The 22,066-nt window shown below is 37.9% G+C and overlaps 1 protein-coding gene across 5 annotated transcripts in view; it reads right to left on the bottom strand.

The window, feature by feature from the left end:
- CNTN4 (contactin 4) overlaps window positions 1–22,066 on the bottom strand; it is a 991,759-nt gene that overhangs the window by 164,536 nt on the left and 805,157 nt on the right. For all 5 annotated transcript variants that reach the window (XM_032149528.2, XM_058437175.1, XM_032149525.2 and 2 more), the window contains 2 exons: window positions 7,461–7,597; window positions 5,287–5,416 (listed from right to left, as the gene is read on the bottom strand). In XM_032149528.2, coding sequence (XP_032005419.1) covers window positions 5,287–5,416; window positions 7,461–7,597 — 267 coding nt within the window. The remainder of the gene's footprint in view (window positions 1–5,286; window positions 5,417–7,460; window positions 7,598–22,066) is intronic.

The following is a 22,066-nucleotide window of genomic DNA, read 5'->3' as shown; positions in this document are numbered from 1 at the left end:
ATGATCATCTGAGTGGACACAAATACTAAACATGGGTAGAACTATTACTTTAGAAAAGTTATTTTTTCACCAACAAAATACCTAACTTAGTTATCATTACTTTTTAAGTTACATATAGAAGATTCAGTTTCCCCATGATTACAAGGCTCTATTTACTCTAATTGTAATACACCTCCATGAGTGGGGGAGAGGAGTAGAATGATGGTTCTCACCCAGGGAGTTGTACAGCACCTCAGGGATGCCCACAGGGATATATCCCACAAGTGAATCTCATCCATGACTCAGGCTAAGACAGCAGAAAAGGTCTAGGAACTGTTGCCTTGGGAAATAATAAACTATCAATTGTAATCGTTCAGTCACAGACAAGGACACTTCCATTTGATGTACTCATAACCAGGCCTACCAATATACTGACCTCAAGATAAAAGTCTCTCTATGGCGTTTGCCCATGCAGTGAGTAAATCACCCAGCACACAGATTAATTATTTAGCAGTTTAAATCCACTAAATACAGACATGTTACATACACATTAAATACCAAGACAGAACACATAAAATAAAACCAAGGGAAAAACCTATTAAATACATGTTTCCTAAACATCTCTTATTCATGACTGCAGCGCTATCACCCAACATTAAAAGGAATCTCCTCTATAGCATTGGAGGTTCCTGATATTTAATCAATAGGTGGAACCTACATATATATTTTTTCTTTCTTATACAGATTATCAAGAGATTTTTTTTTTTTTTTTTGAGACAGTCTCATTCTGTCACCCAGGCTGGACTGCAGTGGTGCAATCTTGGCTGACTACAACCTTTGCCTCCCGGGTTCAAGTGATTTTCCCGCCTCAGCCTCCCAGATAGCTGGGACTACAAGCATGCACCACCATGTCCAGCTAATTTTTATATTTTTAGTAGAGATTGGGTTTTGCCATGGTGGCCAGGCTGTTCTGGAACTCCTGACCTCAGGTGATCCACCCACCTCAACTTCTCAAAGTGCTGGGATTACAGGCGTGAGCCACTACACCTGGCCAAGAGATAATCTTAACAAGAGATTATCTTGTTTCCATTTTGTTTCTTTGTTCAATTCAGCATCCTCATGATTCTAGCATAGGTAATGACAATTTAGTTATTTGATCCAAAGGAGCCAAACTATTTCTGCTATATAAGGAACAAAGTGACTTGTGGAAAACAATCATACTATACCTTACCCAAGTTAACCAATATTAATTTCTGTGTATTTTTAAATAGTCAGATGTCTTCTTCCTTATTCACTTAAGAGAGACTATACGGGTTTACACACTCAATCTTTAACTGCCCTTAAATTTACCTGAAATATATTACCGGGAATTTTTGGAAGGGAAAATGGGATATTAAATAGGGAACTTGCAAGCTTGTCATTCAAGAATCTCCAAAACTGGTCCTTAATGAATTCTCCATCTTTCTTTTTCTTTTCTCTTTTTCTTTTTTTTTTTGAGAAGGAGTTTCACTCTTGTTGCCCAGGCCGGAGTGCAATGTTATGATCTTGGCTCACTGCAACTTCTGCCTCCCGGGTTCAAGTGATTCTCCTGCCTCAGCTTCCCAAGTAGCTGGGATTACAGGCATGCGCCACCATGCTCGGCTAATTTATATATATATATATTTTTAGTAGATACGGCGTTTCACCATTTTGGCTAGGCTGGGCTCGATCTCCCAACCTCAGGTGATCCGCCCACCTTGACCTCCCAAAGTGCTGGGATTACGGCTGTGAGCCACCGTGCCTGGCCACCATCTTTCTTTTTCAAGTTTAAATTTTCCCATATATGCTTTATGTATTTGAATCAAAATTTTTATTTATTTTGTTTTATTATTTTACTTTTTAGATTGACAGACACAATTATATCTATTACACACATGTTTTGAAGTATTTATATACGTTGTAGAATGATTAAATCTAGCTAATTAACATAAAGTACCTTATATAATTATCATTTTTGTGGTGAAACACTTAACATCCACTCCCTCAGCATTTTTAGAGAGTACGATATCTTGCTAATAACTATAATCGTCGTGTTATACAATAGAGTGCTTGAATTTGTTTGTCCCATCTAACCGAAGTGTATTCTTTGAACGACATCTTCGCAACCCTCCCCCACGGATTCCCCCAACCCTGGCAACCACCATTCTACTCTATTTCTTTGAGATAAACTTTTTTAGATTCTACTTATGAGTGAGATCATGTGATATTTTTCTGTGCCTGACTTATTTCACACAGCATGATTTCCTCCAGGTTCACGCTATGTGAAATATACAGCATGAACAAATGACAGGATTTTCTTTTTTTATGGCTACACAGTATTCTACTGCGTACACATACACCAAATTTTGTTTGCCCATTCATCCACTGATGAGTCAACAATTTTAAAAAACATTGAAGATTCTCTATGTGCAAGAAACTATCCCAGATATTTTATAATTTTGAGCCTTTGTTCCAGCCATTTCATTCTGATCTGGAATATTCTTTGTGCTTGTCAAAATCTAAATTGTTCAGGGCTTAGCTTTCCAGCCCAGCCCCCTAGCCAAATTCCCTTTCCTGAATTCCTGCAAGTCTTACATTTTTACAACTTGTTTGGCCTATATAATTTGATGACATGCCTTTATTGTTCTCATGTTAAACATGGTTAAATAATTTCTCAGGCATTTTCATTTTATCTTGACTGCTCTACTGCCATGGTCTGAATGTTTGTGTCCCTCCAAAATTCCTATGTTGAAATCCTAACCCCTAAGGTGATGGTACTAAGAGTCAGGACCTTTAAGAGGTGAAGCCCTTCATAAGAGTGAAGCACCTTATGAATGGGATTAATGCCTTTATAAAAGAGGCCCAGGAGATCCTCACCCCTTCTGCCATGTGAAAATATAGTGAGAGGTTGGCAGCCTGCAACCCAGAAGCGGGACTTCACCAGAACCTGGCCTTGCTGGCACCCTGGTATCACAATTCCAGCTTCCAGAACTATCAGAAATAAACATTTGTTGTCTATTAGCCACCATGTTTGCAGTATTTTTGTTATAGCAGCTTAAACAGACTAACACTTCTAGTTTGCTGGCATCGGGAAACTTAAGAGCTCAGATCAAAAATTCATTTGTAATTAGACAGTTCCAACTGGAAATGATTTTTAAATAAACTCCTTAATGTAAAAGTTGGAACAGTGATTCCCAGCTAACAGGCCTTGAATCTTAGTACTAGAAGGAGAGAGGGGAGGGCTATGCAGAGTGGTTTTAAGCCATTATGTGTACACATACGCATACACATACATTCTGTTATTTTCAGCTGTGGGTAGGCACTCTAGATAAAAATCATTAAACAGCTTTTCTCACTTTATTGGTGTCATTTGTTTCTAGCAAATTTTCTTATTTTAATAAAGGGATCCACAAAATCTTTTAAAATTATAAAGGGGTCCCTAGACTGATAAATTGCCTAGCGCTCATCTAGAGGGTTTTCAGACACTACGATTCATTTCATTAGGCCACATCTCACTTTTAGCTGTTCTTCCAACTAGCTGACATACAGTAGAGAACACACTTGTTTTAGAATAAACTCCTAAGCAATCTTGCCATGGTGAACTGTACTCCAAAAGACTCAGTTCCAAGTACCAATAGTTAGCAAATCTGGGCAGAAGGGAACCATCATACTTGTCCTGGAAGGGGTTGAAAATTATTGTTCCTAATATTTACAGGGTGAGAAGTATGTGTGTTTAGGATTCCAGTAGGCCTAGCCATGCTGATGCTATGCCAAGAGCATATAACCATTACTAGGCCTCTTTGAAAAAGGCTCCATCCCCATGAAATCTCACAAGCATTATCTTTGATAGGATTTGAGTCAGTGCTAATGAATTTAGTGAGAAGAGCAGTTGTGGAAGTTTTTCTTTCTATTTTTTTACATTGCACAGAATGGAAGTACATTCTACTTGAGAACATTTACTTCTATATGCAAGATTTACGCGCTAGGCACCAATGAATGTTTTTCATAAGGGAAAGTCGGGACTCTGAAACTGGACAATTTATCAGAGCATGTGAATTAGCTCCTTTGTGTGCTGTTTTTCTCTTATTCATAATCTTCCATTATGCTCTCACCAAGGAGAATGACTACTTAAAGCCTCTAAAATAGGAGGCAGTTCCCAAATCATTTCCATTTGTTTTTGTGTTTTCAGTTTTTATTATCATCTCTTCTTTTATAATAATAGACAAATTCAAAATTTTTCTACAGAATAATGCAAGCTGTTGGTCTTAACTTTTTTTTTAACGTCCATAGATTCATCATTTCACTCAACTATGTTTTCAATTCTTTACTGACCTAATCTATTAATCCATTTAATAAAATAATCTCTTAACTTCTTCATTCATTTAACACACTCATTCATTCTTACATTAATTCAATGTTTATTGACTGCATACTATCTGCTTCAATACTATATTAAGTCCTGGGAATACAATGAGGAATTGAACCAATTATGATCCTTGACATCATGGGGAGGTTAAAATGCAGTGGAAGAAAAAGATAGATCACACAAAAAAATGTAAACTGTAACTGTGGCATCTTTCACAAAGGAGAGGTAAAAGATAGTATAAAAATCTGTAATAGGAATAGTTGACCCAAGCATGACTTTCTGAGGAAGCACCAATGAAGCTGGGAGATGGGAAATGAGAAGGAGTTACAGAAATGAAGAGGGGAAGGAAAAGCGTTTCAGGCAGAGGATGCACTCACTAAGTACCAGTGGCCTGCAGAGGAAGGGAGGATGGTGAATATGCAGAACAGAAAGATCAATGCAGCTGAAGAAGAGGGAAGTGGCACACGATGAAAGATGTAGTTGGAAGAAAGACCATTAATGCATAGTCTGGAAAAATTCAGATGTGGAAGAGCAGGGTTTATTCTGTCAGCTGTTCAAATAAGCCTTTCCAAACCAAGTCAGCTCTTATTCCCTCCAAGCTCAAGTTTACACCAAATCAGCAGCAGACTCCAAAAAGCATCTCAAAAACTTTGCTCAATTTAGAAGTGCAGTCAATAGAGGAATAAAAATGAGTGCCAAGGGAAGCATGGTCCCCATTGTAAGCATCAGAAGAGGCTGATTTAGAAAGCGTTCTCTTGTTATTGCTTATAGACTTGCTTATTACTTGTTTCTCGAGTAGTACCTTTGGCCTAAAGATTTCTTTACTCCTTTTCTTGGATTGAACGTTTATGCTTGGCAAAGAACAAGTTAGTTTAGTGATTTAAAGAGTTTTTATTCTTTTTCTTGCCAGTATAAAGACTCACCTATAACACTAAGCTCTGCGTTGGAAAAGATAACTCCATGTTTATTCTCTGCCAAACACTGATACATGCCAGCATCAGAGAGGTTCACCATTGTTATGTTGAGTGTTCCTTGCTCAATTTGAATTCTATCCTGTGAAAGAAAAGAGGAACATAAAAACAATGACCTTCTACAACTGAGACTTTCAAGGCAATTTTACCATGGGTAATATCAAGGAAGCTGAATGGGAAGAAAATAGCCATCATATAAGCAATTTACATAACATGATCTATTTATCTGTCAACTAAATTTGTGGCAGGTCAGATGCTAAATGGAACAACCAGTACATCAGTTGGTAAATGGAATTTAAATTGTAGGATTCTCTTGAGTTCTCATTGATTTAATAGTGGAGCCATTCAGATTAATATCCTCTCTAAATAGAATAACTTGAAATTTAAAATGCCTTTTCACTTTAAGGCTTTGTACTAACCAGAGTTGGGGGTTTTAGAAATACAACCAAATTTACTGTTTAGAGTGTTTAAAACACTCACATTTTGAGCAGGTGAAACTTTGAAGGTTAATAGGATTACAGTCTTGGATGAAACAGAGACAAATATTTAATACTGGTTGAGGTTTACTAAAAAATGTAGGTATCAATAGTTTAATATTCCCTTAGTTTATTGCTGTCAGTGGTGTAATTTAAGCTGAGGACCATCTAGTGGCCAATCTGAAGGGGGCAAAGTTAGTAAGTGGCACAGAAGATCCTCCTCATTTGTCACTCTGAGGATATACAACTTATGTATCAATTTTCATAAGTATCAAAAAGGATCTACTCCTCTCCAGGAGACGTGCCATTCTATATATATATATATATATAAAGAGGTACTAGTTTTCTGTTTGCCGCAGGGTTGTGAGTTAGCTGAGTGGACACTTTATTAGACTTTGATCAAATCTAGATATTCATGTTCCCTCACATTAAGAAACAAGCTCAGTTGTCCCACAGAAATGATAATTACCTGTTTTTGAATAAACACAGAAACTGACCTGCCTAATTTTAAAACTTGAAACTTACATTGGTCTCACTTAGTTCACTCCTCAGGAGGTTGATCCTCAAGCAAGGGACTCAAACTCACTAGATCATGGCATCCAGACACTGACACACCAGACCCTTCATCTGTCATAATTGCCTCTGTACCCCCACCTAATTCCTTCCTGCACACAGCTGCATCCCTTCCCCAGCTACATGAACTCCCAATTTTAGTTGGTTGGAGAGATGGATTTGAGACTGATCTCCCATTCTCTTGAACAAAGCCTTATTTCCTGGCAATACTCACTGTCTCAGTGATTGGCTCTCTGCACAGCAAGCAACAGGACCTAGACCAACTCCCTGGCATTTTGGTAACAATTACACAAAAGGAGGAAAATACCAGTACCTAGGTACCTATACTCTTGCCATTTGTTTGAGTTTGGCTTTTATAATTGACAGAATCATGGACAAGCTGGAGCCCTTCCAGTAAATGCAGAAGGTGCATGAGGCAGGGGGTAGGTTAGGCAAAACAGTCCCCTTTCTCTTCCTGTCATGTAAATTCATGTGGGGTCCATTGCTCTGAGCAGGCACTCTTTCCTGGGTGGCCTACTGGAGGAAGAAATCTCAGCATGAAAGACTGCCTCTCAATTTGGAGCCTGAGGAAAATGTCAAATTTCAATTAATATTTGAGGTTCAGTAGGAAAATACATAAGGAAAATTAAATTGGACACATTGTTCCTCATTCTCAGGATCTCCACTCTGCCCCTGCTTCATTCACATTTCTTTGTCAGAGTGTTTCTCTATTTAGATGGACATCCTGTATTGTGTCAATGCCCCTTCTCTTGTCGTGGATCCTGGAATGTATCTTCCTTTGTATCTTAGCACAATTGCATGTTCCAGAACTTTTGCATAACTTTCCCATTATAAAGTTACACATGTTAATCTTTGAAGACCAAAGATCTAGTACAAGAGCTTAATTGAAAGTGGGATAATTGGATTTAAGTGCACTTTCTATTTATCAATTACATTCACTCTCACTTTTTCCACTATAATGGTGTTTCATTGTATATTATTTTAGAAACAATTCCCCATTCTCCCGTTTCCATGGCAATGAGGCTATATTAAATATTATAGTCAAGACTAAGACACAATTACCATTAACTTGCTTACCCGAGTTTGCAGAGGTTCACCATTTTTTAGCCACCTGTATGTAGGCTTAGGCCTTCCATTTGCTTTACATTCCCAAAAGACATTTTCTTCCATGGCCACGTGAATATCATTTATTTTTTGAATCCAATTAGGTTGAGCTATAGGCATCCAAAAAGCGAAGAAAGGTGTATATTCAGTGTGTACTCAATCTATTTTTATCATATGCAATCAAAGGGCAAAAATACACTTATAATAAAATTCCTTTTCCAGATATTATGCAAATAACAAGACTAGGTAGACATTCAGGGAGGTGCCTATACCCTACTCTGAATACCATTTTTGTGGTTCATATTGCAGTCTGTTAATCCCTAAATGCAACATGGGTAAAACTACCAATAGCATATGGCAAAATTAACTGTCCCTCTCCTGTAAGTATCTATTATTCCTTTTTTCCTTTCAGTAGAGAATATCTTCCCATCACCCCCTCCCACTTTTAACCAGGCTGGTATATTCCCAGGTATGCACTACATTTGCCAGACTGCTTTGCAGCTAGAGGTAACCATCTAACCAAGTTCATGCCAGCTGTATGTGTGTGAAAGTGGTGAGAGCAACTTCTGGGGTTATTCACTTAAAGATACTTTCCCCAACCTCTTCTTTCCCCTTCACACTGACTGGAAAAGACCGACAACTGAAATAGCCTTGGGTGCAGACATGGAAGCTACATAGGATGAAAATGCTGACCTGTCAGCCTTGGACCATGAGTGACTGTGTGGAGCAAAGCAGCTCCACATTCATCTGCCATTTTTGAGGAAAATAATGTGAGAGAGACATAAATTTCTTATCTAAGCTACTTTATTTTGGAGTCTCCTTTGTGAGAATAGCTTAGCTTGTCCCTCACTAATATACTTCACTCCCACATGTGGTATAGATAAATTTTATGATTTCTTTCTCCTTTAAGACTATCATCATTTTTTATTATTGATTTCATATTGATAGAATGTTATCTACAGGAATATGACCCTAGAACCCAAAATCTTTAAATGAGTTCTGATTTTTATCAAACCTCCTCAGGAAATCAAGTCCTGCCCAGTCTTAACACAAGAATTCAAAGTAGCACTTAATTCCCACATTGCCCACTGTTATCCACTACCCCCCGCCGCCCAAATGATAATACATTTTCTGTACTTCATTGAAGTCACATTTTCTTTCCTTATTTTCAATAGATATAAAGACAATGTTAATTCCATGTTCCATAAAAAGTCTTCATAAATATCAAATCTTGCCTCAAGCACAATTTGTGCCATTAAGAATAATGATAAACACATTCAGGTAGAAGACCTTCAGCCCAAAGTCATGCAGAAAATAATCATAGCTGTCATTCTGGAACTTTATGTGTTCACAGGGCATTTCTACAGGGTAATGCCTACCAAGGTAAACCTAATAATGAAAGTTGATATCAGTATTTAATTAGGAGATGCTACTCATTATTCTTGACATCTCTTCCAGCTGACTTGACCTCAGTATCTTCACTCAACAATGTTTCAGATTATCCATAATTTAATTCAAAAGGAAATTGCTACTGTTGAGGCCAAACTGTATATTTTACCTTTTCAATAATAAACAAAACTAGAAAAACACTCAACAAGTCACTTAACCAGCAGAGGTCTCTAGGCCCTTGAATAAATGCTGCTTTTTTCTTTTCTCATCTATAAGCAATTTTATGTTTTTCAACGAGCAAAACACAGTTTTACAAATCCTCTACTGATGGGATGATGCATTGCTGCATATAAGGGGAGGCCAAAAGGGTCAACTTCAAAAAAATTTAGAACATCAACAAACATTAACTTGAATGAAGGGTTATAACCTACACCCTTAAAAGAGCTGCAAGTCTTTCTTGTTCTTTATCTTCCTGCTGCTAATGCAAAGAACCTAAAAAGGTTCTCTGCTTGGAAAATTTGATGTGTAATCCTGATAGGGCTAATGCAGTTGTATGCCTGATTTCACATTCAACCTGCTGAATATTGACCCCCTACAGAGTCCGTGAAAACAAAGCAAACAAGAAAAGCCACAGAAATATGTGAGGAATATTAACAACGAAGCCAAACTTTTGAAAGAGTGAAGAAAAAAATAGAAGGGCAAATGTAACTTATGAAGCAATGTCAAGTTGAAGTTCAAAAAGGAAACATCAAAATCACATGCAGAGACAGAGATTTCAATGTCATAGATTTCCTGTAACACTTGGGCTTACTTATTGCTTTTTTGCAAAAATGCAGAAAGCTGGAAGCAAAACCTTGCAATCTCAAGAAGCAGGTGAAGCAGAGAAGGGAGGGACTGGAGAGAATTTTGAAAAGACCTTGCAAAGTTCTAACTAGTTAAGCACTTCTGAGGGCTCATTCTGTCTCTTCCCACAGGGTTATGGAGGTCAAGGAACCAGACGAGAATACTCAGTGGTAGTTATTTGTGCTGGCCAAGGTGAAATCAACAAAAAATTCACTGTCTGTGAGAGATCACCTGGCACTTTCCTTATTTTTAAAGTAAAATTAATTCATAGAAGACAAATTTGAACTGATATAAACATATCCCTTTCAAAGTGAATATCTGAACGTGGGCCCACGAAGATCAGAAATGAAGTGTCATATTATATATGTGACAAAGAGAGATAGTCTTTATCTTAACATGCCATTTGCAAATCTACAGGGCAAAAGCCCATGTAGTAAAAGTTTTCACTCCTGCTCACTTAGATTGGATGAATCATATCTAAACGAATGAGTTTTTCAAACTAGAATAAATGAAGTCATGTGCTTGATGAAAATGACTCACGTATCTCCATACTTGGGGGGGTTGCCTAGTTCAAAGTCCTTAGATACCAAAAATTCCAGTTAAGCATATTATAAGATATATCATTAGCCCCTCCCCTTTTTGTGATAATGCATTGGGTACAGGGTATTTATCGCTTAATATCAAGGTTCAACTACATTTTACAACTCCATGTCTAAACACAGGATGAACATCCCTAATCTGAAGATCTAAAATCTGAAATGCTCTAAAATTCAAAAGTTTTTGAGCACCACCATGATGCCACAAGTGGAAAATTTCACACTTGATCTCATAAGACTGGTCATAGTCAAATACAGTGAAAACTCTGTTTCATACATTAAATTATACAAAATATCAAAATGTTGCATAAATTACCTTCGGGATATGTATATAGCTTGTATACGGTATATATAAAACATAAATAAACTTCATGTTTAGGCTTGGGTCGAAATATTCCAAAATCCTAAAAAATCTAAAATCTGAAACACTTCTGGTCCCAAGCATTTCAAGTAGGAGATACTCAACCTGTATCAACTCAGAGGAAGGCCTGAACAGGTTAGTTCAATACTATTATTTCAGAAGCCATTTCTAAATGTCTTTTTTTTTTTGTAATATATGCAGAGCCCACATATTAAGCAGAATTAAACACATTCACATATTAAAAGAGAACCACCTGTTTTGAACTTCCATGTTCTTTCAAGATTTGAAACAAAAGAATTCTTCTAGGACTCCTTAAGTATTGTTCTCAAACTACAAATTCAAATATAATATTAAACGGTTGTGCTGGGATTTGACCCTGTGACACAGTTTGTCTCTTGGATAGATAAACAATCTCTTCATTTCAATCTTTTGTTCAATAACTGCCAGAAATGACCTAAATCAGCGTTTATGTATTCCAGCCACTGGAATTGTACAAGCATCTTATCCAACAATAATTTATATTGCAGGCAGATATAATTTAAACTCAGTGGGTCAAACAATTCTCAGGAGTATTTGGCTCTTCGATTTTCTAAAAACAGAAATTTCTAACCGAAAGAAATGCCAATATATGCCTTAGGCTTTAGAAATTTAAAAATATGAAAGAAAGGATATGATGGCAAAAAAAAACCTCTCTAAATTACTATTACAAAGATGACCTGTAGACATTCACAGTTATGTCTGGTTGCTGACACAATTTTGGAGAAGATGAATCATCTCCAGGGAATGCAGGAGTTTCACTGACATTGCTTAAGAATTTTAATGATAGTAGACTTTATGAGTCTGCAGATAATTACTTGGCTTTCGTTTACCACCTATATTTATAGATGCTTCCCAAATCTTTCTCTCCAGCCTGGGAATCTTATGCAATTGACAGAATCATCAAGAAATTCTCACATTACCTCAAATTCAGTGTTCCTAGTATTGGCATGAGAAATAGTCATTTTCCAATGCTACTTAAAGAGAGTCTTCCAGTTTATTATTACGGTCTTCTCATAAACCCCTGACTTCCAGTTGGCAGAAGTCACTGAAAAGAAGGACCAGCTCTATAAGAAATATGCATGTTGGATTTTAGGGCAAGGTCCATCTTTGATGTTTGTTCAGCACTGATAATCTGCACTTCTCTGGCTTCAGATTCTCATCCACTCCCCACACACCAATCAGTCTCCTCAAAGGGGCCTTCAAACTCAATTCCATGAAGCTCTGAGGGTTCTTGGAAGGCACTCCCTTCTACATTCATTCAAATTTTCAAAATTGAATACACAGCAAGGCTGCTTCCTTCCTGCAGCCTTGCTTTGTATTAAATATTGAGAATTTCTTGTAAAATTTCATGCTAAAAAAAGTACCTTGAGAATTAAACATACACATGCTTTGCTGACACTTGCTGGTATCTTGTATTGTAAGAACAGCTTTGGAAATGCAGTCTGGAGATTGGAAGCCTGTTTTCTCCTTGCATTCAGATTCATTTGGACCTAATGATGTCTAACACTCCTTTTGATTTGATTTGATTTGATTTTCATTTATTTATTTATTTTATTATTATTTTTTATTTTATTTTATTTTTTTTGAGACAGAGTCTCACCGTGGCCCAGGCTGGAGTGCAGTGGCAGGATCTCGGCTTACTGCAGGCTCCGCCCCGCAGGGTTCACGCCATTCTCCTGCCTCAGCCTCCCGAGTAGCTGGGACTACAGGTGCCCGCCACCTCGCCCAGCTAATTTTTTGTATTTTAAGTAGAGACGGGGTTTCACCATGTTAGCCAGGATGGTCTCGATCTCCTGACCTTGTGATCTGCCCGCCTCGGCCTCCCAAAGTGCTGGGATTACAGGCGTGAGCCACAGCGCCCGGCCTTCATTTATTTATTTTTTTGAGACGGAGTCTCGCTCTGTCGCCCAGGCTGGAGGGCAGTGGCGCAATCTCGGCTCACTGCAAGCTCCGCCTCCCTGGTTCACGCCATTCTCCTGCCTCAGCCTCCTGAGCAGCTGGGACTACAGGCGCCCGCCACCACACCCAGCTAATTTTTTGTGTTTTTAGTAGAGACAGAGTTTCACCGTGTTAGCCAGGATGGTTTTGATCTCCTGACCTCGTGATCCACCTGCCTCAGACTCCCAAAGTGCTGGGATTACAGGCGTGAGCCACTGCACACAGCCCCTCCTTTTGATTTTAATAAGTGAAACCTTTAGCCTTTAGATTGTCTCTTAAACCAACAGGATTCATAGTTCTCCTAGTTTTTCTGTTAATTTGTACTTCATTCACACACTCTTATTTATGGCTTCTTCATCTCTACATAAGTTACAACTGACTTGCTTCTGGCAATGGTATGGGAGATGCCATCAGGCCAATCCTTTTACAGATAGCACGGATAGCAATGATAAACTCAAGTCCAGATATAAAAACCAACTATATGAAGATACACTAGAAGGCAACTCAAAGCTGGCATATTTCTGTCAATAGGTATTCATCAATACATAAAGCAAATATAACTGTAGGAAGTAATCTGTGTATGAGATAACAAGTAAGATTTCTGAATGTGCTCTGCCTCCTGTAAATGTTACAAAAATTAGGAGAACATTATCATTATTTCATATCTTTAGGTTAATATTGAAAGTCTTCTGCCATCTGACCAGGTGTGGTGGCTCACACCTGTAATCCCAGCACTTTGGGAGGCCGAGGGAGGCAGATCATCTGAGGTCAGGAGTTTGAAACCAGCCTGGCCAACATGGTGAAACCCCGTCTTTCCTAAAAATACAAAAATTATACGCCTATAAATAGGATCAAATTTGAAATAGAAATATCTTAGGTTAAGCTTCAGGCCATCTCTGTGAACTTTATTTACACACACACACTCAAATATATGTATAAAAACCTGCAAAAATATATATCCACATTTGTGTAAATATCAATATATATACACACATATATACGTATGTATTTATATACACATTTCTAAGACAGTGCGATTGGTGAACACTTATGTTTCCTAAACTTTAGCTTCATTATGTTATCCTTTGTTCCCTACATTCACTAAATATTTAATAGTAGGCTCAATGTCTTAAGCAATTTTCTTATCTGATTTTATTCCTATTTAATAGTTTTATCTAACACACCCACTATTTGGATATTTGGATTCTACTTGCTTCTCGATTTATTTACTTTTCTTTCTGTCATGTTGTTTATTAAAATTAAAATGTTAAAAAAAAAAAAAAAAAAAAAAAACTAGCCGGGCATGGTGGTGCCTGTCTGTAGTCCCGGCTACTCAGGAGGCTGAGGTGCGAGAATCACAGTGAGCTGAGATCGTACCACTGTACTCCAGCCTGGGTGACAGAGCAAGACCCTGTCTCAAAAATAAATTAACAAATACATAAATGAAAATGAAGTCTTCTGCCATCTGGTTTTACCTACATCTCTTACTTTCTGTCCAACTATGTCCAGTGAATCCATAGCTCCTGGTGAATAAGGGTCTTTGTCCTCCACTCCAATAAGTCAGTTCAGAACTTTATAAATGAGTTATAGAATAAAAACATTGTAAATCAGCAATATGTGGATTTTCCAAAAGGCTGTTGGGCCCGATTTACTCAGTTATACCCAGATCAATCAAACTATGACTCTAACCTTACACAGATTAATTTCTCTATACTTCTTTCTTTTATTTTTTTAATCTTCAAAGCCTCTACCTAGTGTTTCCCTCAATCTGCTCCTACTCAGCTGAATCCATCCCCTTCTCTTTCCCTTATACACCTTGAGTTCAGTCCCAAATGCAATCAATAATGGAAACTACTAATACATGGAATATCTAATCAGCTTCACTTTATGCACATCATTTCTAAACCTCATAATAATATTCAGGTTAAGTGGACTTGCACTCATTTTATAGGTAAGGCCCAGAGACATTAACATCCAGGTTCAGAAAGTGGCTCAGTTAGCAATGGTACACAGGCCTGCTTGGCTCCAACATCCATTCTCTGTCCAGAGCCTCTCAAAAAATGTCCAACTCTATCGCAAATGACAACGGTAGCATTCTTTTGAATGTATCCTTCTTAAAGTGCAACCTAAGAACCATTGTAGGTCCCCAGGTTTCCTTAAGAGAGTTCACTATGTCCTCTCTTTCCAATTATATATGTGTCAGACCATATTTTCTTCACATACTTCAATCAAAACAAAATATCATGACAGACTGAATACAGAGGTATATAGGAGAATGCACTTTTATTCTAGTAAGACAGACATTAAGGAGATTTGCAAAAATATAAACCATGCTACTCTTTTCATTAAATATTTTTGTTTGGAAAAATACAGTCAGTTTTCTTATGTTAATTATTTCTAACATATACTGGTTGTATTTTCAACATTTTAAAGTAAATTAAGTTCTAAGTTAAATTCTCCATTTAAATTAATTATATGGCATATATGGGTAGATATAACTCACATAAACAAAAGCTCTTTGAGGTATCCACAAATTTTTCAGGGTAAAAAGGAGTCCTTAAACCAACAGTTTGAGCACTCCTGCTTAGACAAGCAGAGGAACTTTTAGATAAATGAATCAACTTAAGCAAAACCTCCTATAAGTAAATTTAAACAATATTCATTGGTGAACAAAAAAATGTAACTGCGACATTTTGCCTTCTCTGGGACTATAGAGTGAGACGACTTGAATTGCATTTCAATATATTGTCGTTGATATGACTCTTTCTTTCATGGCTTAAAGTTTCTCATTAGGTGAGGACTTTATGCCTCCACTCCTGTATTAATTCTCTCTGACTATTATTCACAACATTTGCTCAATGTGTACCCCTTAAAAACTGCAGCAACATACTTTATTGGAACTACCAGATGAAAGAAAGAAACAAAAATTATTGACTTTATCTTAAGTGACAGGGGAATTGAAGGTATCAATATCAGTTCTGTCTAGGACAATTAAGCAAACTATTGCTCTACTGTGAAATTACCTTATCTACTGTGTTCAATTTTTGGTCACTCTGTCCTTTAAGCCTCTTTGCAGGGCTGAATATTATCTTGTGATCACATATACATAGCACATCCATGGGGAATTAGTATGCTCTGCTGTAAGATGCTTCAGTATTCATTTATTGATGACCTTAGAGATACTCAAACACCATTTGCAGTGTCATCAAGCCTACAGTTTTGCCTTTAGAGGCAAAGGACTGTAGCACAAAGGGTCTAGACATTTAGTCTTACATGTAATTTGAAGAAGACAGAAAGAGTTTTTTTGGACTCAATAACCAGGTGACCAACTTAGAAAATAGAAGTGAAAAAGTCAGTTGTTCATCCAGATGTTTTCATTTGTGACACTGGTAATGGAAAATGCAAGAAAGAGTATCTGGATGATTGACGGATTTTTTTCACCTTACCTATTGTATTAAAATGTTGTATTGGCAGGAAATGTAACACAGGTAGAATAGCAGAAAAAAGCAGGTCCAGCTATGATTCCCATTCACTGCATTACCTTGAATAAGTTGTTTTATATCCCTGGATCTTATTTTCTTTAATTATAAAAATCAAAGGGTTGGCCCCAGCAGTTACTTCCAGCTTAAGTATTACTGGATTCCGTGAAACATAGCCTTGTTTACTGCTCAAATATTAGATTCCCCATTTCCTAATTATGAAGATGGTTTTACTCTCGTAACACCTGTTACAAAGAGAAGAAACTGTACAAACATATTAAATATCAGGCTCTTTTAGTTCACACTTCATTCTACCAAATGATGACTATAATTCTATCAGTCTGTCTGGGCAAAAAGGAAGTGACTACAGAGACAGAATGAAGTGCAAAGATGAATAATTATCGAGTGAATTAAATCCATTTTATACTTCCCTTTCCTTTCTTCAAAGATAATTGCCTTAGTGCTCTCATTCTACTTTGTGTAGACTGGCTAAAATGCCTGATGTGACAGTAAGCTGTTAGCTTTCCAGAGTAGCAGGAACACCTTCTCTTGCATGTAATTTAATCTTCAGCTTCACAATACCACTAGTGGACAACCTAAACATAGAGCATTCTCACTATGTAGTTCCTAGACAAGCAGCATCAGCATTACTTGGGAACTTACTTGAAATGCAAATGCTTGGTTCTACCCTGGACTTACCAAACCAAAGCCTCCATCTGGTATGTTCCCACTGGGAACATAGAACGAGACCCAGAATTCTGTGTTGTAACAAGACTTCCAAGTTATTCTGATGCACACTGAAGTTTCAGAACCTCTAGCAAAGCATTTGAAATCTAGCTCTTTTACTGTATAAACTTAAATCAATTACTTTAATCTCCTTGGGACTCAATTTCCATGTCTATAAACTAGATAGATGTAGGAATGAAATGAGCATATCCTATTGGCTCTAACTCCAAAATATATCTCAAGTCTCTCCATTTCTTTTCCTTTCTTACGTCCTAACCAACAATGTCTCTCGCCTGGATATTGGCAATGGCCTCCTAACCAGTTGTCCGGCTTTTGCTCTTGGTTTCCAATCATCCATTCACCACAAAACAACCTGAGTGGTCTTTTCAAAACATTAATCAAACTGAGTCACCCTCCTGCCTTGAAATGCTGTAATGGCTTCCCATTTTACTCAGAGAATAAAACCCAAACTCTGTGCCTGGCTTACAAAGTACTGCAGTCTGTCACCTTCCTAAGTTTCAAACCTTTGCCCCTTGCTCACTATGATTTAGTTAACACTGACTTCCCTGCTGCATATCAAGAACGTCAAGTAGTTTTCTGCCTCAGAGGCTTTGCACTTCCTCACCTTCTGTCAGGAACGCACTTTCCCTTGAAAGCCTAGCTCATTTTCATCCTTTAGGTTTTGGGTCAGAGGGCAATTCTCAGACAAGTCTTTCCTGACCACATCATCTTATGAAATCTTTGTCTTGCTCTCAGCTACTTTCTATCATATCAATATAATTAATTAATTAATTAATTAATTATTCGAGATGGAGTCTTGCTCTGTTGCCCAGGCTGGAGTGCAGTGGCACAACCTCGGCTCACTGGAACCTCCACCTCCTGGGTTCAAGTGATTCTCCTGCCTCAGCCTCCCGAGTAGCTGGGACTACCAGCATGCACCACCACCACACCCAGCTAATTTTTATATTTTAGTAGAGATGGAGCTGGTTTCGAATTCCTGGCCCCAAGTGACTTACCCACTTCGGCCTCCCAAAGTGCTGGGATTACAGGCATGAGCCACTGCACCTGGCCAGTCAACCTAATTATTTTCTTTATCACTCTTACCAGAAAATAAAATTTCCTAGTTAATTTATTTGCTTAATAGTGCATTTTGGTTAACTTCCAGTAAAATATTAGGTCCTTGAGGGCAGGGATTTTGTCTTGCAGCCGTAGTGCCTGATAATGTCTCCCACATGGTAGGCAATAAAAAAAAAATCTGTTAAACAAGTAAATAATGTATTAAAGTCATTTTGGAAAATGTTTATCTTTAGTAACAAAGATCCATAGCATTTTACCACTGAAAATAAACCTATTTTTAGGAAGTTTTTAATGCCAAAAAAACACTGAGAAAAGTAGATTAAACTAGACCGTGCAGGTTATAGCAAAAACAAATTGGGAAGATGGGGTAGGGTAAAAATGTTCTATGTCTGAACTTGCTTCAGTTCTTCGTACATACCAAACATGAGTAGCACAGGGTAACTTAAAGACATGGCTACAGTAGGGACAAACCAACGGGTAATAGGGCTTCCATTATTCGGACACTGGGAACAATGATCATGCCCAGCAGGCTTTTGAAAGAAGGCAAAATGGTTTTAACGCAAGAAGGAAAAAAAGTGCCATTTTGCCAACCCTGAACAGGAGTTAGCACACTTGCGGTTGCTGAAGTGGAGAGCTGATGAATGCAATAAACAACTTGGAACCCAAAGAAGCAGGTTTTGAAGCTCAAACCCATGGTTTATAATCCCTAGGTTGTAAGAAATTCTTGTCAACAAAGACAGAATGTTCATGGATAAGTGACTGGGGTACTTTCTCACCCTTTATCATCTACATGGTGACTTTAATTATCATAATTCATTTAAATTGGAGACCTGTGCAGCTGGATATTAGGAACACAGAACTGGGAAGACCCAGACCAGAAAAAAGTGAGAGGAAAAAAGATGACAGCCAAGTGCTTATGGATAATTAAGCTCTCCTGTGACTGTGACAATGAAAACAATTAGATAATTTTTGTCACTGATATGCTAGATGAGGAAAAACAAAAGAATAAACATAAATGCAATAGCTAAGTGCTGTGGAAGTCAACTGATCTGACAAGTTTTTAACACCAAGCATGGATGACAAGCGAGCTAAGGCTGAGTTATCTTCAGAAAGCAGGCAAGTTTTATTTTATTCTGCTCTTTTTCCCACGCATGGCTGCAGATAACTCCATTTAAAAAGGAAACATTGTTAGAACCTGATTTTCATCTCCAGGGCAGGATCCCTGAAAAAAACATTTCCCTGCACAGGGCTGGGAGCCAGTGACAAAGTCGATTTTCCATAACAGTAATCCTGGAGTACTCTATTTCCAGTGCAGGAAACCTCTAACCCACAGGAAAGCAGTATGCCAACCCCTGGCTACAGAAAATTTCATACCAGTTTAACATACTGAGAGCAGGAATTTCACTAAACAGAAAATCAGGAAAGTTAAAATGACTTTATTCAATTAGTTAAGCTACTCAAATAACATTTAGGAGCAGCCAGGAACACTTTTACACTGTTGGTGGGACTGTAAACTAGTTCAACCATTGTGGAAGTCAGTGTGGCGATTCCTCAGGGATCTAGAACTAGAAATACCATTTGACCCAGCCATCCCATTACTGGGTATATACCCAAAGGACTATAAATCATGCTGCTATAAAGACACATGCACACGTATGTTTATTGCGGCACTATTCACAATAGCAAAGAGTTGGAACCAACCCAAATGTCCAACAACAATAGACTGGATTAAGAAAATGTGGCACATATACACCATGGAATACTATGCAGCCATAAAAAACGATGAGTTCGTGTCCTTTGTAGGGACATGGATGAAACTGGAAAACATCATTCTCAGTAAACTATCGCAAGGACAAAAAACCAAACACCGCATGTTCTCACTCATAGGTGGGAATTGAACGATGAGAACTCATGGACACAGGAAGGGGAACATCACACTCCGGAGACTGTTGTGGGATGGGGGGAAGGGGGAGGGACAGCATTAGGAGATATACCTAATGCTAAATGACGAGTTAATGGGTGCAGGAAATCAACATGGCACATGGATACATATGTAACAAACCTGCACATTGTGCACATGTACCCTAAAACCTAAATAAAATAAAATAAAATAAAATAAACAAAACATTTAGGAGCAGCCACCACTGAACTGAAGAGACTATTCAACCAAGAAAAAAGAGAAAACATTGGCCAATTACCTGAATATTTACAGATTGTCCCTATCTGATATAGAAAAAATAATTATTACCTTGGTGAGAAAAATGAGCCCTACACAGTTAAAAATACACAGCCACAGCATCTCACTGAATAAATCTGTAACTTACAGTCTCATGATTTTGCAGTCAGTTAACTGTGGTGTCTTTTGCTTTACAACCCATCAAATAAGATACGAACTACGACAGTTTAAGAGGAAAGCAAAGATTAAATATCAAGTCTGTCATCTGGCATGAGGAGAGTCAGTCCTTTAATATTCTTGAAGACACATGAATGATGAAAGAGAAGTGCAGATTTATTCAAACAGCTATTGCCCAGCTCATCAAGTGAAGTATTAATACTTTCTACAACTCTGTTTGTTCTCCTGCCCCAGAAGCTGCATCAGAGGAACGTGAGTCCAAAATGCGGAGAGTCATTTAGGGGAGGTCATTGAAGGCTGGCTGATAGTGGAAATCTCTGCCCAGTTTCCAATCAAGATTTAAAAAAATGTTATGTGATTATTGATCAGAATTCTTTGGCCATGGCTTTTTTTTTTTCCTTCCTTCCTTTCTTTTTCCCTTTCCCTCCCTCCCTCCCTTCCTTCCATTTCTTTCTTTCTTTTTGGAAGGGAGAGCTTTAATAGTCTGCCTGGTGGCCATTCTGACAGGCTAGGAAGTGTAGCCTCCCTTGGCCAGAAGCTGTAAACAAGCACTTCAAAGGAGGAGCAAAGGGAACAAACAGGAATTTGTGCTGAGTGGAATGGCCAAATATACATATTTAATAAGCTACAGGAGGAATCATGGATATTTATGAAAGGAGAAACATGTGCGTGTGCAACTGAGTTTCATGGGTTCTGTGTATGAAATATACATATTTTCATATGTACATAAATATGTATATAAATATGAATATATGTATATTTCATACACAGAAGCCATGAATTTATATACATATTCATATGTATATAAATATGAATATACATATTTAATAAGCTACAGGAGGAGTCATGGATATTTATGAAAGGACAACCATCTGCATGTGCAACCCTTCATGGGTTCCGGGTATGAAAAATGGTAGTATTAGCATCTGAGGGTGGAGGTTTTGGCCCTGTGATGTCAAAAGGCAGACCAGAGGACATGAAACCCCTCACTGCACATCCTCCCTAGAATGACAGAACCATTCTGTATTGGTGGTGTCTTATCAGGCAAAAAATAAGGGGCAGCATCAGGTGCCTGGTTGATATCAGTGATGGAGTCTTTTCAAAGGGCTAGATTGTGTTTAGCCCTTAGGAAGAAAGGCTCATTGAGGTTAGCGAGGGAGCGGGTATAACTAGATGTGTCTGACTTTACCCTCCCATCATGGCCAAGAACTCATTTTTCAATGTTACGCTGGGCCCCCCCTTAGCCAAGAGGGGTCCCCTTCTGTCTCCTGGAGGGCTTAGAACTTTGGTCATGTCTTAAAACCAAAATGCTTTGGAAGAAGAATTAGTGAAATAAATAGGCTTTTTTGGGATCAATTATTGCAAGAAATAAGAACATTTAAAGCCTTTGCTACAACTTGCCCTGCAGAACTACTCTCATCATTTTAATATGCATTGTTGTTTGTTTAAACCATTCTTAAATAATTATCAATCTATAGTATTTGTTTTCTGTATCCCAGACAGATGGGATTCTAGCATGCTCCAATTTGGCAGAACTCAGTTTGCTTTCAAAATGCCTATCCAGTGAAATCCTTTTCTAGATTTCAAATCAATATCCTAACAGGGTTTCCAAGATGGTCTCAATAATGACCATGTGCTAGTGGTTTTACATTTATATTGTTTGGATCAATGCTGATGATTCGATTGGATTAGGAGCAGCTGCACATAAAAAGTCTTTGGGGTGAGAGAGATTTGTCACGTTCCACTCTGATAAGAACTAAATTTGGACAGTGTGCATT

Source organism: Hylobates moloch, unplaced genomic scaffold (genome assembly GCF_009828535.3).
Source record: "Hylobates moloch isolate HMO894 unplaced genomic scaffold, HMol_V3 SCAFFOLD_4, whole genome shotgun sequence".
Lineage (NCBI taxonomy): Eukaryota > Metazoa > Chordata > Mammalia > Primates > Hylobatidae > Hylobates > Hylobates moloch.
This window is presented reverse-complemented; position numbering and strand designations above follow the sequence as displayed.